We start from the raw sequence: 22,966 nt of genomic DNA, 5'->3' as shown, positions 1-22,966 counted from the left end.
TCCCCGCATGGTGTTATTGATCACATGAGCGTACTAATGAACAAAGCGACGATGTTCTAAATCTTTGCGCACTTTGCAGACGACAGATGCAAGTTGTGCAGCCGTTATCGGAAAAAAGAAGTGTCGTCAAAGTTAACCAGCCAATAAGAAAAATAATTATTTGTGCTTTAAAACAGGCGGTCGAATTAGAGTTTAGAAGCCTGCATTCGCGGAAGCGCAGCCTCCGAGAGAATGTCGCTGAAACTAAGAGTTAGAGTCTGGGCCGCTGCTGTTATTATTATTTAGGCAAGTTTGTATGCTAAAATTCGCTATACCTGCAGGAAAATGATTTCCTACATGTTTTGCTTCTTGTAGTTAGAAATCAAGCCGGTCATTAACGTGCCAACGAACTTTGAAATGCTGCTCATTGCTTTCTGACGTTTCTTTGAATGTGTGAATGATGACAAGACAAAGAAACGAACGAAAGAGCTACGAGTACGACGAACCGACCGACCGACGAACGAATGAATGAAGAAAGGAATGAATCCAATCTGTTCATTCATGCGATGTTTTTGAAATAAACCAAAGTGCAGGTCTACACCATTCTACTCCATGGTCATAGGAAGGTAGAACTGGGCCTCTACGTAGCAGGTTCTGTGACTGCTGTGACTGCTGTGACATGCAATTGCAGAAAGACTTTGCTGTCGGGAGAGCATATTAATAACAATGAAAGACAATCCAGATGTCCCGTAAAAATAGTTCTTTCGGAGAAAATTACATTTAAGTGCCACTAAGCAACCAGACATTTATGCCCACTACTGTCATAACAGAAAACTTCAGTAACAAGGGTACGTCGATCCTGCAGATTTCCGGACGAGCAAACTAATGCCCAAAGTGCCATTCAAAAGGGCAGACTTCCGTCCAGCGTGTCGACAAAGTGTTCTATTGTGCGTCCATTCACCTTCCTAAAAATTTCATGTCCTGGCTAGACCTAACTGGCGCGGCAATTATCTCGGCTCCGACGCCGTCGCATCGTGCTGCGTTTAATGTTGGCTTCGCTGGTCTCCTCGGAGCCGAAAATTACCGTCGAGCCTCTATCCCTGAAATCGGGCGGCGGTGGCAGTACGGGTGCGCGGAAAGCGGGGGCAATTTGAGCCGCTCCAGCGCGCCCGAACGGCTTTGCATGTCGGCCAGGCCAAACCTAGGGTTCTCCCTACTCCCCTTCCCTTCGCCACCATTCCCGTCCCCAATCCCACCTCAACCGTACATCCACTCCACGGTCGTCGTCGCACAGCTCCGCCATGGCATAGCTGGGTGGAACTAGGTCACCTGCACTTGATAGGTAGTTAAAGACGGCGTAGTCTCCGGCCCGTATTTTTTTAAGCCCTCTTTTCCCCTAAACATTTTCAAACACGGTTTCCAGAGTCCCTAATTTGAGAGTTTGGGAAATCGCGGCTATAGCGCAGCGCATGCTTTAAGGGGCGCCGTCTACGGATATGGCTTTCTCGGACAATAGCTTCATGATACCACCCTCGGGGGTATTTTTTATTTCTTTTTTCTTTCACTATTGAGGCACTCGTTCTTTAAATAAATCCCACCGAACCGCGAACGGGAAAAGGTTTCAGTTCGGCTAGTGTCTGTCTCCGTCCCTGTCTTGAGGTCAACAGCCAACTTCCTATAGCGATTGATAATTTACATTACAGTGAGAGCACGGGTCTTTCCTTCCTCAACCATAGACTGCTAACCATCACGGCCGCTTACCACAAGAAGCTTGCTGTTTATATCAGAAACCTTATGAAAGGAAACTGGCAGACTTTCGAGAGCACATATTTAATTGCGCAAACAGCATACAGTCTTAGGCACCCTCAATACCATGCATCAAAATCCCGTACAAACTATGGGTTCCAAAAACTAACTCACATAATTCCTCATACATTAAACACCTATCCATATTTAACAGAATTGTCACTACAAAATATGTCCGAGGTCAGATTTAGGAAAACTGTTCATGAATATTTTTGTTATAGCTAGTTGTGGTGTGTTTTTACCTAATCAGTTATTGTCTTTGTTATGTTTTGATCTTAGTTTTGTTGTGCTTAGCTCTATGCATGCCTGATCTCTGTTTCGTTGTCAGTATATCCGCTGCTTTTCTAGTTTCTGTTACTTATGAAAACTTTGTACCATTGCCAAGTGCCACTTTGTTTTTGTTTTTTTTACATGGGGAGGGCAGGCCTCAGTCAGGCGCTACTAGGCGCCTTTAGCTTGCTCTCCCTTGTTTGCAGTCTCTGTACTGGCCAAACAAAACCAATAAATGAAATAAATGAAAGAATCAAGCACGCGCTACTGTTGGCCTATTGCAGATGACAGTAACCAAGAGACATACAACTGCACACCCCAATTAAGCCGCTTGACCAGAATTAAAGACAACCTTAGCAAAGATATTATGGCAGACCACTAACTTGAACTCCAATAATGTTCATTCCCAATCTGTAAGCACAAAAGAAAAGGCATAATTTTATGGTTCTTTCCTTTCACCATCTTTCGAACATGATTCTGAGCCGAAGAATAAGTACATCAAAAGAAGTGATGGTTCTTACTCTTATTACTCGTTGGAACGTGATAGATTTAGAAGCTTGTTAAGCATGACCCGATGTTGTTTTAAATGAATTTTTCAGCTAAACATTCCAGCCCATTTTCGGTTCCAGTCTGATTTTCAAGGCATTGTTTTTTTTTGTTTTGCAGATGATGGTGTCATCAGTGATGTCCCACCAAGTCGAGCAATCAGCGAATTTTATAACGAACATCACCGGACACCACCTTTTTTCCTCGATGGGGCTTCTATCGCTATCGTAATCAAACGATTCATATTTGCAGGTACACGAATGGACATTCGTTTTTATCACCTACGTCTCCATGTCTTAAATATACAGTCGTTAGTTCCGTGATTCTATTCAGTCTGTTCCGCGATTGAAGGTATAGTGGTAATTCTTGCGAACACAAAATATTCATAAATGAAGCTTGCTGCCGGACGGGTCAGTCTGTAATGTACCTTCTCAATGAAGCAAACTTGAATGATAACTATATGACTCGTCGGCAACATTTTTGTTCTCATATATCTCGTAACGTATGTGTCCACCTGATACTTCTTATAGCGACATGCACTCTGTCAAATTGGTGCGCGAATTTTCCCCCTGCATAATTCAAAAAGGGCTGTGTCGGCGCCTGCGCCATCGCATACATAATGCGGAGTAAATTGTCATCGATTGACCCGAGACGACACGTGCCATGGAAGAATGATTGAGGATGGCGCTTACTAGGCTCGTGAGACTACAGAACAGTGCGCCGCCTAGGCTCTACATTTTTCTGGACGCCCACATCGCCCGTGCAAAGACCTGTCAATTGGTTAAACTTCAATTTCAGCGTCTTTCTTTCCTCCTCTTTCATTACCCGCTGTCCAGTGAAAAATGTCTCAGAATAACCGATGTTAATTGCCCGTCGTATAGCATTTCCTTACTTTCCTTACATGACAGCGTTAAAAACAATGATCCTTTGTTAAGCCCCCCACATATGCTCAAGTCTTGAATTCCTTAAAGGTTTGTGCACTATTACATCATAGTCCGAGTTCTCTGGGAAGGAAAAATTCATAATGCCTCACTGACACGGCCTTTAAAAGTTGCTCGTCAAAGGAAGCATTCTTCACAGCCAAACAATTCTGGAAATACAATTTTTCAAAGGAAAGGCCATTTTTTATATATTGTAAGATTTCGCTATGACAATCACTATGTCCGCAGATCTCTCTTCGGCACGATTGATTTTTTTTGCTATTAAAATTTTTTTCTACCACCAATCGCATTCCCACTGGTTTTCCATGGCTGTCTGAACTGCTCGATGGCAGCGATGGAAAATCTTTAGAAGAAAAGTTTTGCTACACATCGGCAGAATGGACCGCTACCTTCAATATTTCAATAACAGCACCTTACAATATTCAAATATTAAAAAATTTTGTCCAAGAATGTTGAATATTGATTGGGCTTTGTGATCACCACAACATTTTTTCGCCGGGAAAATAATATTAGATTCAGTTGTCTTTTTATCATAACTAATGTACCTCACCCTCCTACGGTAGCATCCTTGTCAATAACGAGATCCCGCGCATATGTTCTTTAGAGCGTTAGTTCTAATACTCGCATCACTCAAGGTCGCGTTAGTATGAGACACAAGGTCATTCAGGTGGGACCAGTGGGTGGTACCATAAGTACACAGATTGCGGACCATCTAATTAGTACAGAAAGTTCGGAGTAAAGTCAAACGATTCAGCGCGTTACGTAGCATACGATTACTAGTCGAATCAAAGCGTAGCACATCATAGGGATTCGCACCGACGACCTTTGTTTCCCCAAACCGTGACTTCTTGAAACTTCAAACGTCCATTGCGGCCAGACTAATTTCCGTAGGACATTCGAAGTGGTGTCAAACGATTTGTCTTCTTGCGCTGTATACGTTGGCATCAAAAAATAGGTACCTGGGTATAATGAAAAATTTGTACCGGACATAGCAAAGATGGTTAATGACGCAATATTAGTTTGGTATTGCTAAGGCTCCATACTCAATCAATCAATCAATCAATCAATCAATCAATCAATCAATCAATCAATCAATCAATCAATCAATCAATCAATCAATCAATTTAGCATTTCTTTCAATACAGAAATAAATGTAAGGATAAGAACAAAAAGCTGCTTCTCGAGCAGCTTGACAACGGTTCTTGCCCCTTGTTTTCTCTTGACAACGGATAATAGCAGAAATAAAACAAAGCTGCGATTAAAATTGTACCAAGATAAGAGCATGCAGTATACATAGTAATTGTAAACACAAAATACATAATATACATAGTAATTCCAAACATAAAATGCCGCATATTAGTAAAAAGTAATAATACAGGTTCAATGTAACAGGTTCAAATGCTGCCTCGGCGTTTGCTAGTGTTTTTTTTTATTTAATGCGGAGAGTTCTGCGGCGGCATGGAGTTAAGCGCCAACACACTTCACCATGCTCCGACCAGCTTGCGCAGAAGGGGCCCCAGATCGCAATTTAAACAGCCACGTTCCCTTCCGAGCTCATCCACTCACCCAATTAAAGGACGTTAGGGGGAGGAAAAGAGCCGAGCTCTTTCGTTTTCTCAAAAGCCGCCGCGAGAGAACTATGAAGTAAGGCAGAAGCTGTCCTGGCCGCTCTGCGTGCACTGATTCGAGTTGACCCAGCCGTATAATTTATTCCCTTTCAGTCAGAGGCAATCGCATTAGACGGGCCGCTTGAATTGGAGTTGGTTAATTAGAACTGCTTCTTCTTCGTCGTGCTCCAAATTACTGCCCCTCTTAAGAAGGCAAATAAGAATGGGTACGGAGCACCGCAAGAATAATGGTTTTTTACAAAACATGCATTTAAAGAAGCAAAGAAGTAAAGAAACTCCCTTTGTTAGTACACGTGCAAACGTACTGAACTCTCTAGGAAGAAGGCGCAATTAACGACATTCAAGAATGAAGAAGTCATTCTGATAATTAAGAAATAGCTTTTCTTTAGGATTGAAACACTTTTTAGAAGAGAAAAGTAACTGTGAAGATTGGAGCCGACTATTTTTATGGAGCCCTCAGGAAGAATAACTAGGCTTGGCTGATTGCCATCTAGGACTAGTAAAGGAGGCCGGGAGGGTCATTAGTTAAGATCCGGTAAAGAAACCACCGCCATGCCGTAACCATATGGTCACCTAAAATTGGTTAAAGTCCCGCAGACGACCTCTATCGCGTGTTATTCCTCAGTAGTAGTGTGCTGTACTATATTCTTTGAGTGCATTTAGAGGCGCTTGTAACTACACAACAAAAACACAAGGTAAAAATAACGAAACATTCATTAATGGAAGAAAGACAATTAGTTTTTTTTTGTTTGTAAAATAAACAACCTTCTCATCGCCCGATGATTATATTCCAGACAGTAGATGCTCGAGTCCTTAGCGCGCTGTTTCATGGAAAGGTTAAATTTTTCTTAAGCAACGATATTAAGGTGAAAGCCTTTAATGGTTAATGCTGTCGTCCGTTGTGTCACACGCGTTTAACTCGGGAACTAAAATATATAGAAGAAAAACAATGGTTGCTTCAGATAGAGGAGCAAGCAATGAACCTAGAAGACAAGCTTGATGACAGCGGATTAATTAGTTAATTAATTATAGGCAAAAATATCGAAAATGCGCCGAAACAGCGCGGACGTCGAATAGCCACGGCAACGGTGTGACGTCATATCCATCGGAAGTCGTCACGGCATAGTGAAAATTGTCACAGAATGGTCGGAAAAAGATCATATTTGTGTCGAATTGCATGGAAAAATGTGTAATTAAGCGTAAGTAACACTTAACATCCCCGAAAGATGTATAATTTGGGTATCGATACAGCCACGGGAACGGTGTGACCTCACATCCACCGGAAGTCGCCACGGCATAGTGTCCTCGGCTTTCGCCTCTCAACACTTTAGTTGCCAAAGTGTCCTCGCAATTTTTGCTCACAGGCCCTTGAATAGAAATTGCGGCCGCTTGGCTGCCGTTACTGCATGTAACGTTTCTTTGCTGCTCCATGCCCATGTTTTTAGCTGCGTGGTCGAGAGCAATGTTTCATTTCTGTGCCTCTCGCAGAACTTGTTCAGCCTCTTACAGCTGCACAGAAGATATGATGGCAGATGTAAGACAGAAGCACTAAGAAATGTCAGAAGGACTAAAGAAACAAGCTCCACATTGTAAGCATGAAATCATCACAATAAAAAGCCACTAGTGGTCAAATGTTTAGAGGAATCCCCCAAGGTGGAGTAGATTTGTAATAAGGGAGTAATTACTCATTGGCATCCACCCAAGCGCAGCCATACGGCTACAAAGGAAAGCTATACAGCTTTCTCAGAAACTTCGTAGTTAAAGAAAAATTCGTCCTGGTCCGGGTTTCGAACCCAGGACCAGCGCTTCACCGGAGCAGTCTCTCTACCAACTGAGCTAACCGGGACGGCAAGCTTATGGTAGGGCGAGAGCGAATTGATCAATAACTCGAAGTGGGAACTGTGTTGGTCAAAATGTTTAGGGGAATCCCGCAAGGTGGAGTAGATTTGTAATAAGGGAGTAATTACTCATTTTGACCAACATTTTGACCTACACAATTCCCACTTCGAGTTACTGATCAATTCGCTCTCACCCTACCATAAGCTTGCCGTCCCGGTTAGCTCAATTGGTAGAGCGACTGCTCCGTTGTAGCGGTGGTCCCGGGTTCGAACCCCGGACCAGGACGAATTTTTCTTTAACTACGAAGTTTCTGAGAAAGCTGTATAGCTTTCCTTTGTAGCCGTATGGCTGCGCTTGGGTGGATGCCAATGAGTAATTACTCCCTTATTAAAAAGCCACTAGTAGCAGGGACATTTTGCGCCTACTGGACACAGCTGAAGGTAGACAGACTGAGAGGCTCTGTGACACCAGACTTCTACGTGTTTTGAATAAGCAATCATTGTTTCCAACTTAAGTACTAAGTCTATCAGCATTGGAATGAGAATGACGGCTTAAAATATTTCAATATTTGCTTTTTGTTTCGGAAATTTCTGTTACTGTCGAGCAAAAAATACTTTCTTTACAAATTTTTGTACAGTGTTCTTTAGCTGTATATACGAAGGAATTACGTATATCATTTCAGCTGATTACAACAATTAACTATGTTTTCAAATAGGTCATGTATTTTTCGCACGCGTGAATCAATCAAAAATATAATCAACACCAAAGGATCGGAGATAAAGGCACGGTAGCGATGGTGTCATAGATGCAGCCGTTGATGTTCCTAATGATAAAAGTGCCAGTAAAACTGCGCAATTAGGAAACGAGATTACAATATCTTGATGTTTTCAAGCAGTTCGAAGTAGTTTTCTCTCATTATCAGTGCATTAAAAATTTTTAGAAATTATTATGAACATCCTCTGAAAGTTGGCTATTTTAAAACAATTTTGGCTGTTATATAAGGAGGCGCACGAGGCAAATAGGGCAACATTCGCGAGAGAAGCTTTATTTTTTGTTCTTGTATAAATAAACTGCTGGGCTTCTAAAGGATATTTAAGGAAAACAGTTTTTATCCGTTCTTCATAAAGCGAGAAATTCATGCTTTATCGAGCGTACGTGAGAGGCGCGCTCCTCCTCAGGTCCCCGAAAATGAGTCGCCAGCGCCATTTTGAAAGAGCGCTGGCGTGATGTGGAAGAGACCTTAGCATAGCGTGCCTTCGTGGGAAACATCGTTCTCCACTCTTTGAATGCACGCTCGTTTTTTAGCAAGAGTGCATACAGACACGTGGGGCGACAAAAGAAGGCAAACATCTAATTTTTAGAAGTAGCAAGGCGTCATTGGCTGGAAAAACGAAAATCGACCGCGGGTAATCAAGCATTTTTCGCTCCGCAATGCATTTTGTCGTTCTCCTTGATTGTGCCTTCCGTCGGGCTATGCTGCTTCAAATTTGCGCCTATTCATTCTCAAAACTGCTCTCGAGGCATTTGGGAGAAGAAAAATTCTCAGGGACACATAATTACCTTATGTGTTGGAGATACGCCAGAATCAGAAACTGTTGATGGCTTTACAGAAAATGACGTCCATTCTGGTCAAGTGACATCACTTTCGTCCAGCCAATGCACCAGTTTTAAGACCGACACCAGATTTGTTTTTCCCGAGGCTTTTAATGCTAGCGGACTAGAACTGCATCGTTGCTCGAAACCGCAATGGCAACGCATTAACAGTGGCCTCTCGACAAGGCTGGCACTACCTGCGTGTTGGCCTGTTTTTTCAACCGGTAGTGACGACATGCTGGAACCCCACTGGCTAGTGGCGTTGCCTCATGATAGAACCACTCAACACTTCGAACGTTGGATGTCGACCTTGCTAGTCATGCACTTCATGCAGTCATGCAGTTAGTCATGCGCAAGCACTCAGCATGGCGTAAAAGAGGGAGAAAAATGCCGATCAAGGCGAATATCGTTTCATCAAGATGATAGTCTCACACATAAGAATAGCTTTCCTTTAATGCCTTTGCTTTACAAAGCGCCGTTTTGTGTACTTCGGGGAGAATAGTGAAAGCGACAGCCCTAGTTGTTCCGGACATGACCTTGACCAAAGGGACATAAAAAAAAAGCTAGAAAAGCTGATTCGCACAAAACGAGGAAAGCGGAGAAAACCAGCAAGGCGTGCCTGGATAGAGGATTGGTGCAAGTACTTCAGTCGTCGAAAGGAACTAAGAAGGACCGTGAGCTGCTGTTGTTTTTGTTGAACAGCGTCGCGGGGACGAGTAGCATCCAACATAGGCTCCTGGGTCTTCCCCTAAAACTGCTGTGCCCTAGAAATAAACTGGAGCGTTTTTTTAAACTTTGACCTCAGTTTTCTCATTTCTTATACTTTGAGGTAACTGGAATTCTACTGTTGCGATGTTTTAGGGGAACGAGGCTATCAGCTTAGCACAGCCACCGGCTATGAGTATTTTCCAATACCAGAGAGCACAAAATAACTAGCTTCGACATTTAGCACAAAAGGTACGTTTGCTAAATAACCGCAGGCATCTTCATACTTGGAGGTGCATGGCTCCTACCCGAATAAACAGCTATAATACTTTGCACATGGCGTCTCTGAAATGAAGCAACATCAAATTCGGGTTTTCATTAAAATTGAGCGGTTCAAAACCTGGATTTCTTTAGTCGCTTTTTTCCTGCGCGTGCGCGTACGCGTGCGTGTGCGTGTGCGTGTGCGTGTGCGTGCGTGCGTGCGTGCGTGTGCGTGTGCGTGTGCGTGTGCGTGTGCGTGTGCGTGTGTGTGTGTGTGTGTGTGTGTGTGTGTGTGTGTGTGTGTGTGTGTGTGTGTGTGTGTGTGTGTGTTGTATGGTTTGGTTTATTGGGGTTTAACGTCCCAAAGCAACTCAGGCTATGGGGGACGCCGTAGTGAAGGGCTCTGAAAATTTCGACCACCTGGGGTTCTTTAACGTGCACTGAGATCGCACAGTACACGGGCATCTGGAATTTCGCCTTCCTCGAAATTCAGCCGCCGCGGCCGGGATCGAACCCGCGTCTTTAGGGTCAGCAGCCGAGCACCGTAACCACTGAGCCACCGCGGCGGGGTGTGTGTGTGTGTGTGTGTGCGTGCGTGCGTGCGTGCGTGTGCGCGTGCGCGTGCGTGTTTTTTGTTCCAAAAATATGCACGCGTGTTTTACTCTGTGAACAACGATGGTCGCCTCACCTTCTGCAACCCGTCACTCTTGAGGGCCATGATGTCGAGGGTGAAGGTCGACCGAAATCCCTGGGGGTCGAAACTAATTTCCCCGGTCAGCCCTTGCAGAGTGATCTATAAAAGAGAAGGTGACTGTATAACGCAACTGTTTTTGCCTTGTATCCCGCATACATTTATGTTTACATATGACGTCCATGGAGTAGTGGTGTACCGGCCACTTTTTCTGACCTAAACATCACTGTAGCACACACCAAGTTGTTTCCCGATTCAAACGCCCGTTTTGCTGAGGTAGATGGCTGAGTTAATATGCCGTTGATAGAAACTAGCATGTGTTCACTGGCGACTTTTTCTCGAGCATTAGGAGAAAGTAACTGTGGGGTTCTCTTTTTATTCCCTGACCTCGTTCGAATAGCAAGTCACCGTGACGACAGCAACGGCCGGATGGTGCAGTGGTTTATTATCTGTGTGGTGACTTATTTTTGCATAATCAAAAGCTGATGACTTCTAATCCTAGCTTCCCTCAAGCGGTCGGCACCTCTAGCGGATGGGAAAAAAAACAGCCTAAGCTGGCAAGTGCTTACTTTAAGTAGTATAAAATTGGACAGGGAGACTGAACAGCTTTCATTCAATCAAATTAGCGTTGGAGAATTGAAAAGTAATCTGCGAGAGGAATTTCCTAATCGTAATTAAATCCCCCACGTGCCGCAAGTTGCAATAAAAATTCACTCCTTAAGCAGTAATTTGATGCTGAAAAGCTATTATGTTGTTCCTTTAGTGACACATGCACGATCAACGATCGACAAAATCCGCGAAATCATGACGCGACACTTCATAACGCAGATACTCAGAGTCACTATATAGGCACTCAAATTGGCATCGTTATTTCGCAACGCCCCTGAAGTGTACGTGAAACTGCAATAAAAATGTTGTATTCTTCTCTAAACTGTTTCTGTTCAAACGACTAGCAAAACTTCTAACGACAAATTGTTACCTTGCCAACCGGAATATAAACAATGAAATATTGCGCAGAAATAAACCCAAAAGCAGCTCCCTACTGTGTTTTCACAGAAAAAGTCTTGATTGAGGTAAACAACAACAACCCCCTCTAGAGCGTTCGTAACAACCACATTTCACCATACCATACCATACCATACCATACCATAGCATAGCATACCATACCATACCATACCATACCATACCATACCATACCATACCATACCATACCATACCATACCATACCATACCATACCATACCATACCATACCATACCATACCATACCATACCATACCATACCATACCATACCATACCTAACAAAAAAGTTTAACTGTGTTGTCTCACGCTCACGAGAATGCGCGCTATTATTCATTCTTTTGTTTGCCACAAAACACTTAAGGAAATAAAATACGCCAAGACCCATGCTTAGTAAAGAGGACAGTCCAAACCTCCGCAGTTATAAACGCTATAATAAGATACTCAAGGCCCTGACTTTCCGTGGGTTTAGTTTCCCTCATTGTGTCCTCGGAGACGACACCACTGACGGACCGCGAACCACTGTCCAGCGTGGGCTCGGCTAACTGCGAAGCGTTGTGAGCGAGGTGGACGGAGAAGCAGTGCAACCCACTGGGGCATGGTGGCTTGACACTGCTCGGAAACGCCATGAGAGAGCGCGGTGCGCAGGGGTCAGAGAAGCGTGGGGTCACCTAATTGCCCACGGCCGCGCACCCCTTCCGGCAGAATTAATGACCGCCTCGCGCGCGCTCTAGTATTACAGCGTTGCTCCACGCTTCCAGCTGGCCTACCCGGAGAGGCCGAGGCTGGCCCAAAGCTGATTAAGTTGCTGTGGGAAAGCGCACGATTTGTCACTCTTTTTGCCAATTTCGCGCGGCTTTCTCGAGATTAATTTCATGACAAGGAACTTGCGTTAAAAAAGTTCGTCTTTTTTTTTTTCGACGTCTCTCATTTCCGGTATTAATATCACGGCTGAGAACTTTTTGTAACTCTGCTCCCGACCACGCCTTCTGAAGGAGGTCTGATTTTCATAAGCTCATGCCTCCAGCTCTCTTGCCTTTCCATTCTTCTGCACAAACTTAGACAATGCTGTTTTAACAAGCTGCCTAAAGTATTGTTATTAAATAGTTGTTTTTTTTCTATAAAACCAGCAGCGCGCTGGTTAGAAGTGGCCAGCAGTTGGTGTTTGCAGTAGGACGTCGCACAAAGAGTGGAAAAGTTAATGCAGCGAATGGCGCGAACTTTTATTTATTTATTTATTTATTTATTTATTTATTTATTTATTTATTTATTTATTTATTTATTTATTTATTTATTTATTTATTTATTTATTTATTTATTTATTTATTTATTTATTTATTTATTTATTTATTTATTTTCTCCGTCCTTGCCTGCTTTCTTTCTTTTTCACTCTTTCTTCCCTTCTTTCTTTCTGGCGCAATCACACGCAAAACAATTACCGCAGACAGCGCGTCAAACTATGGGATCACTGCTTGCACATAATGGTTAGTCAAATCATGGCAGAAACCTTGATGGAGGGAGAACTCGGCTCAATAATTTCCTTTGGTTGGCAGCACAACTAATATATATTGCCCGAATGTGTGCATGTATAAGACAACAGCTTTGCTGAACACTTTTTCGTAACTTTGTTTTCGAACACACTGTAAATAATGATTGATTACCTTGCGAAACCATACAGTTAACGTGAGCCAAAAAATGGAAACAAATGCCAGTTTAGCATCGGACTAGGGCTTCAAAATTGTCGACAATATAAGAAGCAAGGCAAGCTTCAACAAAACAAAAAGCTGAGGCCCTTAAATTCTGATCTATCTTGACAAGAATGACTCTTTGTAATTATACTAACATTTCACTGTTCAAGGAATCTAATAATTTGCATTACATACCCAGAAATTCTAGAGAAGCACATTTTTTCAACGATAATTGGTTCATGAACGCATTGTTTTGCATATCGTACATCGTTTGCATATCTATAACAATCAATATACCCGCAGATCCCTCCTTGAGATGCTGTAGCCTCTTGTCATTTATTTTCAAAAACGAACCCACTTGTTTTTGAACCATTCGATGCGAGCGCACGACAAACTTTACAAGCGCAATTCTTCCACTCATATGAAGGTAAGACCAATCCCATTAATCAGTTCATTGCAGTATCTTGCAATATTTCATGGCCTCACAATTAAAAGTGAAGCCCAAGAAAGCTGAACTTGCTTATAAAACATGTCACCTACTCAATGCGCCACTCATGCCTGAATCTCAAACCAGAAATGACGCTTAACTCAACCTACCTTTATTTCATGGCAGTTTTTGCCTCGCTTTTCGCAGTAGCAAACAGTCATTACTCAGCTGCTGGTGAGACTTCGCATTACGACTGACCGTATCTCGGAACGGCTGTTAGCCGTTCTTGTCACCTTACTGGTGCTATTCTTTGAAAGTTTGTTGCTGCTAGAAGTGGGAAGAGCCTGCTGCTGAAAGCCCCATGAGACAATAACACGTTAGCTGGCTTATTTCTCTAAATAAGAACATTACAACAGGTTCCCTTGCGCATTCACTCAATACGATGACTATACGGGATCCTATGAATGGTGTGGAACCGTAGCTTACAACACGGCCGTAATATGAAGCTACGAAGCGGGACATTCCGTGAGTGGATATTATAGCCCCATGCGACGTCGTGTGACGTCCATGAAGTGCTTTTCACATCACGTAAACGTGCAGTAATGAGCAGGTTTAGCGATCCCGAGTGAATTTCTTTTTTTCAGGGTGAGCGCACTTACGGGCTTCATTAGGTTGATGAGGCTGCTGCCATCGGACGAGGAGACGGCCATGTCGCATGAGATCACCGGGAAGTCCACCGCCTTGGTCAAGTCCAGCTGGTGCAAACCCATGGCGAATAGCTTCACGGCGTCATACATCAGCGCCGTCTCTGTCTGCAGTGAGGACAGCGGAAAGCGCTTGTTACTTCACCGGCACCGTGTGCCTCAGGTCACAGGGACACAGGACAACGACCGCTGAGCGTCCCTACAATGCAGGATGCACACGCAGAACTTGTGGTCTGAGGCGCAGATCGCGTTCACGACATTCAAAGAAGCCAGTCACACTACACGGGTTCTGTCAGTCATGCGAAGACCAGATTGTGTGACACTCTGTCATGTGGCGAGTGCCACGTGACCTGCGAGGACCCTACGCTATGGTTGGTGAACCCCAACAAAAGCTGGAAGTGCGAAAGAGCATTGAGTACAGCATGTGAGCGCTGTTTTCATGATACATTTTTTACACCTACCAACTGTGCTGTCATTACCCATTTTTTTCTCTCAAGCAGTTTCGATTGCCCAATAGAGTAAAGTAGCTCCGCGTTAACAGAAGCAGTGAACCTTGCGGCTCTAGCTTACGTAGTTAAAACCCGCCGCTGTGGCTCAGTGGTTACGGCGCTCGGCTGCTGACCCGAAAGACGCGGGTTCGATCCCGGCCGCGGTGGCTGAATTTCGATGAAGGCGAAATTGTAGAGGCCCGTGTACTGTGCGATGTCAGTGCACGTTAAAGAACCCCAGGTGGTCGAAATTTCCGGAGCCCTTCACTACGGCGTCTCTCATAGCCTCAGTCGCTTTGGGACGTTAAACCCCAATAAACCAAACCAAACCTTATGTAGTTAAACGGACTATGCTAAGTTCTGTAAGAGTTTCTAAAAAGTGGGAGCTTTTTGTGCGCCTCAAATCATAACGTTATTCATAAAATAAAGAAAGGTTAACCGAACAGCTCACGGCCGACCACAGTATGAGGGTGAAAGGCCACTTTGTGAGGCCATAAAATATTCATAAGTGTTGGGAGGGTCATGCCATCCAGAAATATCGGGAGTATATAATCTCACGGTGGTAACCCTAAGAACTCAAATGAGTTCTAGCCAGACGCATTCAAGACGTGATGACCACCCACAGCTTACAAATTAAATTTTAGCACAGTGCAATAGCTAAGCCTCGTGAATTGAGGTACAAAGACAGCATCATACCTCGCCCATAGATCATATACATTTATTTCAAGCACAATACCTGGTGTATTCAGGGTGTCTCCCCATGCGTCTAACCTCGAAACAAACGAATAAACCAAACACCAAAAAAAGCACCCACAACCTCCCTCTCACTCCCGGTTAAGGTGTATGTCAGAAGTAAGAATGTTTAGCGTCATTTCGATAGTGTTAAATAGTTAAAATCAAGTTTATTTATAGAGCAGTCGTAGGTTACCCTCAAGCATCAAAGCATAAAAATATATAAGATTTTTACGGCTGTTTCCCTGAAGTTAATTCCTATCTAAGTATTTAGTTTCTGACATTTTCTTTCTCTGCACTACTCCTTCAGTTTATGACCTTTTCAATGGCTTAATGACTTCAAGAGAGAAGCAAGTTCACCAATGACCATTTTTAAAGATGTAAGTGCGACAGCAAGCGGGACAGTTTTTAAGACGAGAAATTGTACGTCACCAAGCAACAACGCTGTCGGCTGAAAGAAGTGCGTCCTAGTCTTGCTCCAGATTGTATTTTCACCAAACAGTTTGGTAGAAATAATAAAAATGAAGCAATTCTAGCCTAATTTGAGCAAAACACAACCTCTTCACTTGTTGTACCAGCAGACGTAAAACATAACCGTTTTGTGCTGAGAAATTATAGAGCTTAGAGGGTGGGGGAGCTACAGTTCGTTGGTCTCTCACCACATCGTCTGTTAATGACAGAGGAAAACAGGGAATAACTGCGTCTGGGGACGACGTGGCCTCGGAAGACTGGCGTTGCCGTAGGGCGGCTGTCTTTTTCCCCTCTCTTTCTTTAGAGAAGAGGAGATACCTTATCGAAGGTAGAAAAGTGGCCCGGCACACGGTAACTTCGCTGATATTGCCGAAAGGCGAGTGGGAACTGAAAGGTTAGCTTACGTATCAACGCAGAAAGAAGGGACGTGATCGCGAAATTGTCCTGCCTGCAGCAAGTAATGTCGCCGTATACCGTCGCGCTTTACGGCCTCCCTGTGGGACAGGAAATAAACGCGGTGTCTACTTTCTTGCTGCTCTTGCGAGATTCGAGAACATGCCGCGGCAGTGAAAAACTACAGATACCGCGAAGAAGCCGTTATTGGGTGTACTTGGCACTGATAGGAGAAAGAGCAACGGAATGAAGGTTGACCCCGTCGTAACCTCGGGGAGAAGGAAAGAAGTCGGCCATAGAAAGGCAATAGTCATCCAAAAGTTGGAGCGTGATCTACGCTTCAGTGCAGCTTGAGAAAATATAGCCAGCAAGAACCCATGCCCTCAATATGTTTCCACTCAGTGACGCAGCGGTACAATTTGACGCCTCAGCGATAAATCTAACTGGTTGATGTCCTGATGTCTCATTCGGAAGCAATGCGGTTTTAATCTAAGTCTTCTTGCAGGTTTGAGATTGCGAACGCTGAAGCTATGTCTTCGAAAATTATTGAACTGTAGCCATGAGGGTGCTGAATGAATCCGATATTAGGAGTATACTTGCAGATTCAAAATGTACCTTAAATAGGATTCGTATGCTTTAATCAGGTGTATTGTTAATGCAAGAGCATTATAGTACGGCTTTGTCGTGTCATCAAAAAGTGCCCGCAATTTTCTCCGCACGATTACGTCGTTCTGTGAAGATAAAAATGTGAAAGTGTGCCTGTGAAAGATAGTGTGTGAGAAAATGTTGCCGTGTAAAAAATTTTATTGATGAGGTGCGATTAGTTATTTAATTAAACGCAAAAAAACGCAAACAATACATTTAGATGTCAAAATAGCCATGAAAGTCGATATAGTACATTGACGTCAGAACTGCCACGAACTTCTATAAAGTATGTGGACGTTTTGCTTTCCCATTGCTACAATGCGAGTCGCCGCAGTTTTCTAAACGTTTTTGAAGATGCATTATGAGGCCCATTCTCTGAACCTTCAGAACAAGGACCTGCAAAATGAACTGGCTATTCGGAGCTATGCATCGACTTTTGACAATTTTATTATTTTATGTTTTGGTACCCCGACCAAGACATTACATAAGGCGGCCCAGAAGCAAACAATAAATTCCCTCAAATATTGTGCTTATGTACCGATCCGTGCCTTGAATACTGCGTAGAGGCTGGCGTGGTTTTAAGAAAACTCCAAGTGCTTTTAAGATGTTTTGATTCTCTGCATGATTGGTATGAAAAAATACCGCCTCACTCGTAATACAAGAGATGGTGGATACGAGGCATTGTGGACCGCAATATTACAGCGCCTCAAAAGAGCGGCGTATAGAAGAGAAGAAGACAAAATTGAGGAAATGCCGACAAAAGAGCGCAATAAAGTAAAGACGCAGGGGTTGGGAAAAAAAAAGGAATGTTCTCCCAACAGCTTCAGCGAAGTTTAGGCAAATATGCGAGGCAAGTGTTAATTCGTTTAAGGGGAGCGACGCGCCCTTTTGGTGATTTTCGCCTTGATAAGCATGTTCTTAGCTCTGCGTTGTAATAGAGAGCTCCGAAAGAAGCCTTTTCTCTAAGAAAATTTTGAACAATTACGCCCTCTATTTTACATGTGCATACTGCACCATAATGGCCCTATTGCTGGTTCCATTTTCTTAGCGCTGCTTCCTTAGTATCTCGTTTATTCATTATCGCTCTTGTATTCATCGTCGATATTGCGTGTCAAGGAGTCAACAGTAAACTCTTTACTGAAGAAATCTTTTATGGAACATCATAGCTGAAGTGTACACTCGTCTCTTCCAAAAAAAGGTTAACAGAGACACGGCAGCAAGTCTTCCTAGCCAATGTTTGTCAATATTTAATGTGGTTTGCGATATAATATTATTTCTTAAAAGCTGAATAAAGAAACAAGGCTATCTAAGTCCCGAGTTAAATATTGAACAGTGCCACTATCCTAAGCGCTTGTGTAGAGCAATGCTAAGGTGCAAGATTTCACAGGCCATGAAATTCAATACAATGTGATCGGCTTTAGGAGTATTGTGGGTGCCCTTAAGACTTCTACGTTCATTTCACGACCAAAACTCCAAATAATGCTTTATTTAGAAGTTTACAGTAAAGTTGTTGCGCTTAGCAGCAGCAATTACCAAGGATGAACGTAAACGACATAATAACGAGACGTACTCTATACAGTATAATCCAGCTCCTTATAGTTCATGCCGCGTAGTTCGTATTACAATTAATCAGTACGAACCAGCTTGTTTTTGGCTTCCCTGACGGTTCATTTGCTCCGAAAAGCTCTGTTTGAGTTCACGAAATAAGCCTGTTTGCCTTTATATTAAATGGTGTTTGTATTTCGTTGATTAGCATAAATGTGCTGTGTAGCTATCTATATATGCACTATTGAACTGTGCTCATTGTAATCTTTACTTTTCTCCTATGATTTCTTGAGCTCCTGAGCTCAACCGACTTCAGAACTTCAGAAACGGAGTTTCTTTACCAGGCGTCCCAGTTTTAAGCACTTTTATTTTTTTACCCGTAAAGTTTGCGCGTTTCTGTGCACGTATTCAGAACAACCCCTGCTCGTAAATTAGCTTATGTACTTAATGCTCTTCAGGTATTGTGGCTGATTCTTGAAACTTCTTTCAAATTAAAAAGGCTTATGGTGATTTTGCTTCCGTTTATATTTTTTTGCAAATGCATAAAATGTATTAAAGGATACGGAAACTCGGTACAATTCTGCACGAAATAGTGTTTGGGAACATGGAAACAAACGTTATCAATCTTTAAAGATGATATCTTTGAAATGTACGCCTGTATACTGTACTCTTTTAATGAGCTGGCTGAGCGTTCTTCACTCTAGTGGCTGCGAGGACGACGCATCGGTGGGCTCTGCATTAATTAGGACACTTCTCAGCATCTTGAGATGAGCGCCACTCTGAAAACATAAACACCAAGGCATCCTCATATTCTTTTCTTTTGTATAATTTGTGTTCCCGGGTGAAAATTGAAAAGAAGCTTCGGCGAAGAGCGGAAGCTTAACGGCCGCCGCATTGCAACAGATGGGATCACCAAATAAACGAGGCCTCAGCTTTATCCTTCAACATTATTATCAACCGGAGAACCATATTAGTTTCCGAAAACCAATCTACTCCTGGATGGGAAACTTGCACGGTTTTCTCAGGTTACTTCCTAGTGTGGATGCGCATTGGAATGATGGCGATGAGCACTTTAATTTCATTGGAACAACCGCACCGTGAAGAGCAATCACTCTTCACGAGCCAGAGGCTTTTTCTGATGCACGTTACGGAATTGAGAGCGCAGATACATGAACGAAAGCATGCTGGACATTAGTCGGCTAGAATAGCAACTCTAATGAGAATTTTTCAGTAAGGCGGTTAAGCAAACCAAGTAACACCAACTAACAGTTTTCTTCACCCAACCCCCACACCCCCCTCCCTACTCGAAATGCATGCCAGCGATAGCGATGTCAGTAAAATATGAATAAGAAGAGAACGCTTATGCTGTCACCTGGGCTTAAAAATCAATGATAAGGTTACAGCCATAAAAATTATCGTCAGCTGAAGTCAAGACTGGAAGAGTATGTCATTATTTACATTTTTCTGCAGTGTTACGGTCACTCATAAAATTCGAACAATTCCAGCAATTTCAACTCATCGATTTGGTTGAAGTTATCGTCCTGCACTGTACGTTTTTATGGAATTATTATAACAAACCAGATCAGTGGCTGACATTAGACAGTTTTAGCTGAGCGTTTTTACGGCCAGTGGAGAGAGCGGGGAGCGCAGACGCCACTGCACAAGCGCACGTCGCTAGGACGGCCAGCGTTTTTACGGAGCGAAGCTTACGCCCGCTGGGAAGCCCTCTCCAGCGGAGCGATAGGCAGCACTCGAGCGTGCGTAAGAGGGCCCGGGCGTGTATGGGTATTCAAGATGGCAGCCTCTTTTGTACATCTAAAACGCAACACTTACCAAATAATTAACTAAAAACACAGAGTCTACCTTTGCTAAACAGTTTCAGCGCATTATTAGCAGGCTTAATCGATATTCTTTTCACTTTAACTCGAATTGCGACCGGTAGGTGGAGCAGCAGAGCAAGCGACTCTACTCCGCTCGAGAAGACGGACGATGCGTCCGGCTAAATTTCTTTCATCGCGAGCCTCTCCGCTGGTGCATCCGCTCGCTCGCTCCGCCCCGCTGGCCGCAAAAACGCTCAACTAAAACTGCCTATTCGTCAGCCCTCCGGATTGATGCCAACTAAGAGTGCGAGATTAGAAAATTCTTTACCACAAGAGGCACGCCACAGATCTGCCATTCATTTCTACACCGCTTCTTTAATCTCTCTCTTTGCTGAGAGAGTGTGAGTACCCTGATGGTCTGCGGCACCGGCGCCTTGCGGTCCATTCGGGACGACATTATCTCCCAGTCCTTGAGGAAGCCCTGGAGTTCGGGGCTGTCCACGTCCACCAGCCGGTAGCCGGTGATCTTGGTCTGGCCGTACTTGAACTCCTCCAGGTCCACCGTGTGCAGGTCCTGCGGTGGAAGCGAAGTTAAGCGAAAACCTTCGATACTCTTACTTCGAATGTGTTCGATAGTTAACGGTGCCGCGCGAAAGGCAACGTTGCACGCTGCCCGGCAGTATTAAGGGGAAAGCTTTTATTGGCGCAACCTCCTCCCCGCCTTAGCAACCGGAGCGCCGGTGGGGGCGCAGCTGTGTATATCAACCGTGACGTCACACAGTAGCGCTAGAACGAGCGCGCGCGCGTCGGCGGTGGCAGCTGCACCGCCGCTCCTTCGCTAGACGTCTCGTTGCAGTCGAGTGAGTGAGACGCATGACTGAAGCTGCCCAGTGATTCCGCGCCAAGCGGTTCGGCGAAGCGGTAGTGGGTTGACGACGAGGCTTTCGCCAAGCACACTTTAGAATTTCCAAAGTGCCTTCGGTATTTTTTTTTTCGCGCAGAGCTTCATGGTCAACAGTTTCGATTTGGGTTTCAAAGCTGCGCAAATTAGGTTTTATTTTAGAAAAAAAGCTTGAATTCAGCGTCAGAACTCGGTGTCCAAAGCGTAAAACCGGTAGGAGATTTAACGGAGCAGTGAGGACAATTCCATCTAATTTTTGTTTTCCCAGTAAAATCTATTATATGGCTTTCTGTCAATGATGACGTTTGTTCAGGAGCAAAAAACGAAATCATTTATTATTGAGAAAATCAGACTGAAAATTTTTCCGTTCACTCAATTCAGCTGGGACATGAAGACCGAAAGAGACTCCGTGATGTCCGAAGAGACTGAATGGCGGTGTAGACTGGCCTCAGGGATCCGCAAATTTAAGCGCCATTGCAGGACTTTAAGAAAATGGCCTATGGTGGCGATGCTGGTTTTTATGGTTTTGTGTGTTTTCTTGCTTATAAAAGCTCCGTTTTTGGTAAGAGCGATTCTCTGTTGATAAAGCACGCTCATCTATCATTGCAGCTGAACTTAAATTTGCCCGTAATGTCCCCACTGTCACTGGAAACTGACCATAAGGAATAAAAATTTGAGAAGAGTGATGGCCTTTCACGTGGTCATTCTCCTGCAGCTTGATTTGGCAACGCCAGGAAATAAACGCATTTAGATCACGTTCGTTGGCTCTTGATTCCACGCCTTTATTCTTACAATTTGCCCCTCGAGAACCTGCAGCTATGAAAATAGCTGCTTGGTCAAAAAACTAGTATTATAATTTAGAAAATATATTTAAAAATTTAAGCTAACTCGCTCGCTCACTTCGAGGCCACTCTTGCATATACTCTTGTAAGTACTAAAAAAAAAACGCATTTCAGATTCTCTAGTGAGAGTCATGCTTTTTTTTTATTATTTCAACGTCTACACGGAGTTGCTGTGGAGCTTACTGCGCGTTATATGCATGAATTAAAGGTCTTGAAAGGGCACCGAGAGTGTTCTTTTCGAAAACCACCAGTGAAAATTTCAATGTTTTCTAGAGCTTCCATCTCAGCTGCATTATGCATACGGAAGAGCGGTATAAGTCGCAGGTGTGTAGCCGGCGCTAACGAAATTGCCGTCTTCGCTCACGAGCTCTCGAGGCGTAACGTACGCGCGAATCCCTGCTAAAGAAGATTCTGGTGTTGAGTTTGAAAAAAAAAAAAAAGAGAAAGAAATTCAAAACCTCAAAGGCTCCATTACATAGGTCGAATCTGCATTGTCCGCAAAGTTGAGTTTAGAGTATGCGGCTGCTTTTAAAGTACTCCACTCGATTGGCTAGTGTCGTAGACGCATTAAAGTTAATTTTACCGTGACATTTTCTTGAGGCAGCCAATGGCCACTTTGTCTGCCTCAAGATGACAAGAAAAGCTTGAATGGCATCCGAAAGGCTTCGACGTCAAACTTTTTCGCTTTTTTTGCGTTCATTAAGACGTTCAGCCTCAAGTACCCCAACAGCCTAGATTTAGAGAGGCTTATACGAAGGCAGCCACTGCCGAGAGCGTAACATTGGCTCCCTCCCCTACAAATAGCCGTTCTTGCTATTTTTTTCTTGGACCAGTACCTTAGGATAACAGCCCAAAATCCAGAGGTATGAAATGCCGTTCTCAATCTTCGACTGTTGCCCGAAAGTTAAGCGCTGTCCTAAGCAAGGCATACACAGGTTAATGAAAAAGTTAATTATTAAGCTTCCTCATAACAAAAGGCTGCTCTTGCTTCTTGAGGAAAACAAGTTTCGTCTGTAATAAGTATAAAAATTA

At 43.6% G+C, this 22,966-nt stretch overlaps 1 protein-coding gene and 1 non-coding gene across 2 annotated transcripts in view; one reads left to right on the top strand and one right to left on the bottom strand.

Annotated features, from left to right (window-relative positions):
• LOC149358280 (glutamate receptor ionotropic, kainate 3-like) overlaps positions 1 to 22,966 on the bottom strand; it is a 387,223-nt gene that overhangs the window by 26,297 nt on the left and 337,960 nt on the right. Inside the window, exons 6-8 of the mRNA XM_089570310.1 lie at positions 20,601 to 20,765; positions 14,053 to 14,205; positions 10,257 to 10,361 (exon numbers count right to left, since the gene is read on the bottom strand). Of these exons, the coding sequence (XP_089426436.1) occupies positions 10,257 to 10,361; positions 14,053 to 14,205; positions 20,601 to 20,765 (423 nt within the window). The remainder of the gene's footprint in view (positions 1 to 10,256; positions 10,362 to 14,052; positions 14,206 to 20,600; positions 20,766 to 22,966) is intronic.
• TRNAN-GUU (transfer RNA asparagine (anticodon GUU)) lies at positions 7,221 to 7,294 on the top strand. The gene has a single exon. It is a non-coding gene; the product is annotated as a tRNA-Asn (tRNA).

This window comes from Amblyomma mixtum, chromosome 2 (genome assembly GCF_055824585.1).
Source record: "Amblyomma mixtum isolate Tamu chromosome 2, ASM5582458v1, whole genome shotgun sequence".
Taxonomy (NCBI): domain Eukaryota; kingdom Metazoa; phylum Arthropoda; class Arachnida; order Ixodida; family Ixodidae; genus Amblyomma; species Amblyomma mixtum.
The sequence above is the reverse complement of the archived record's forward strand: the minus strand, read 5'-3'. Positions and strand labels throughout refer to the sequence as shown.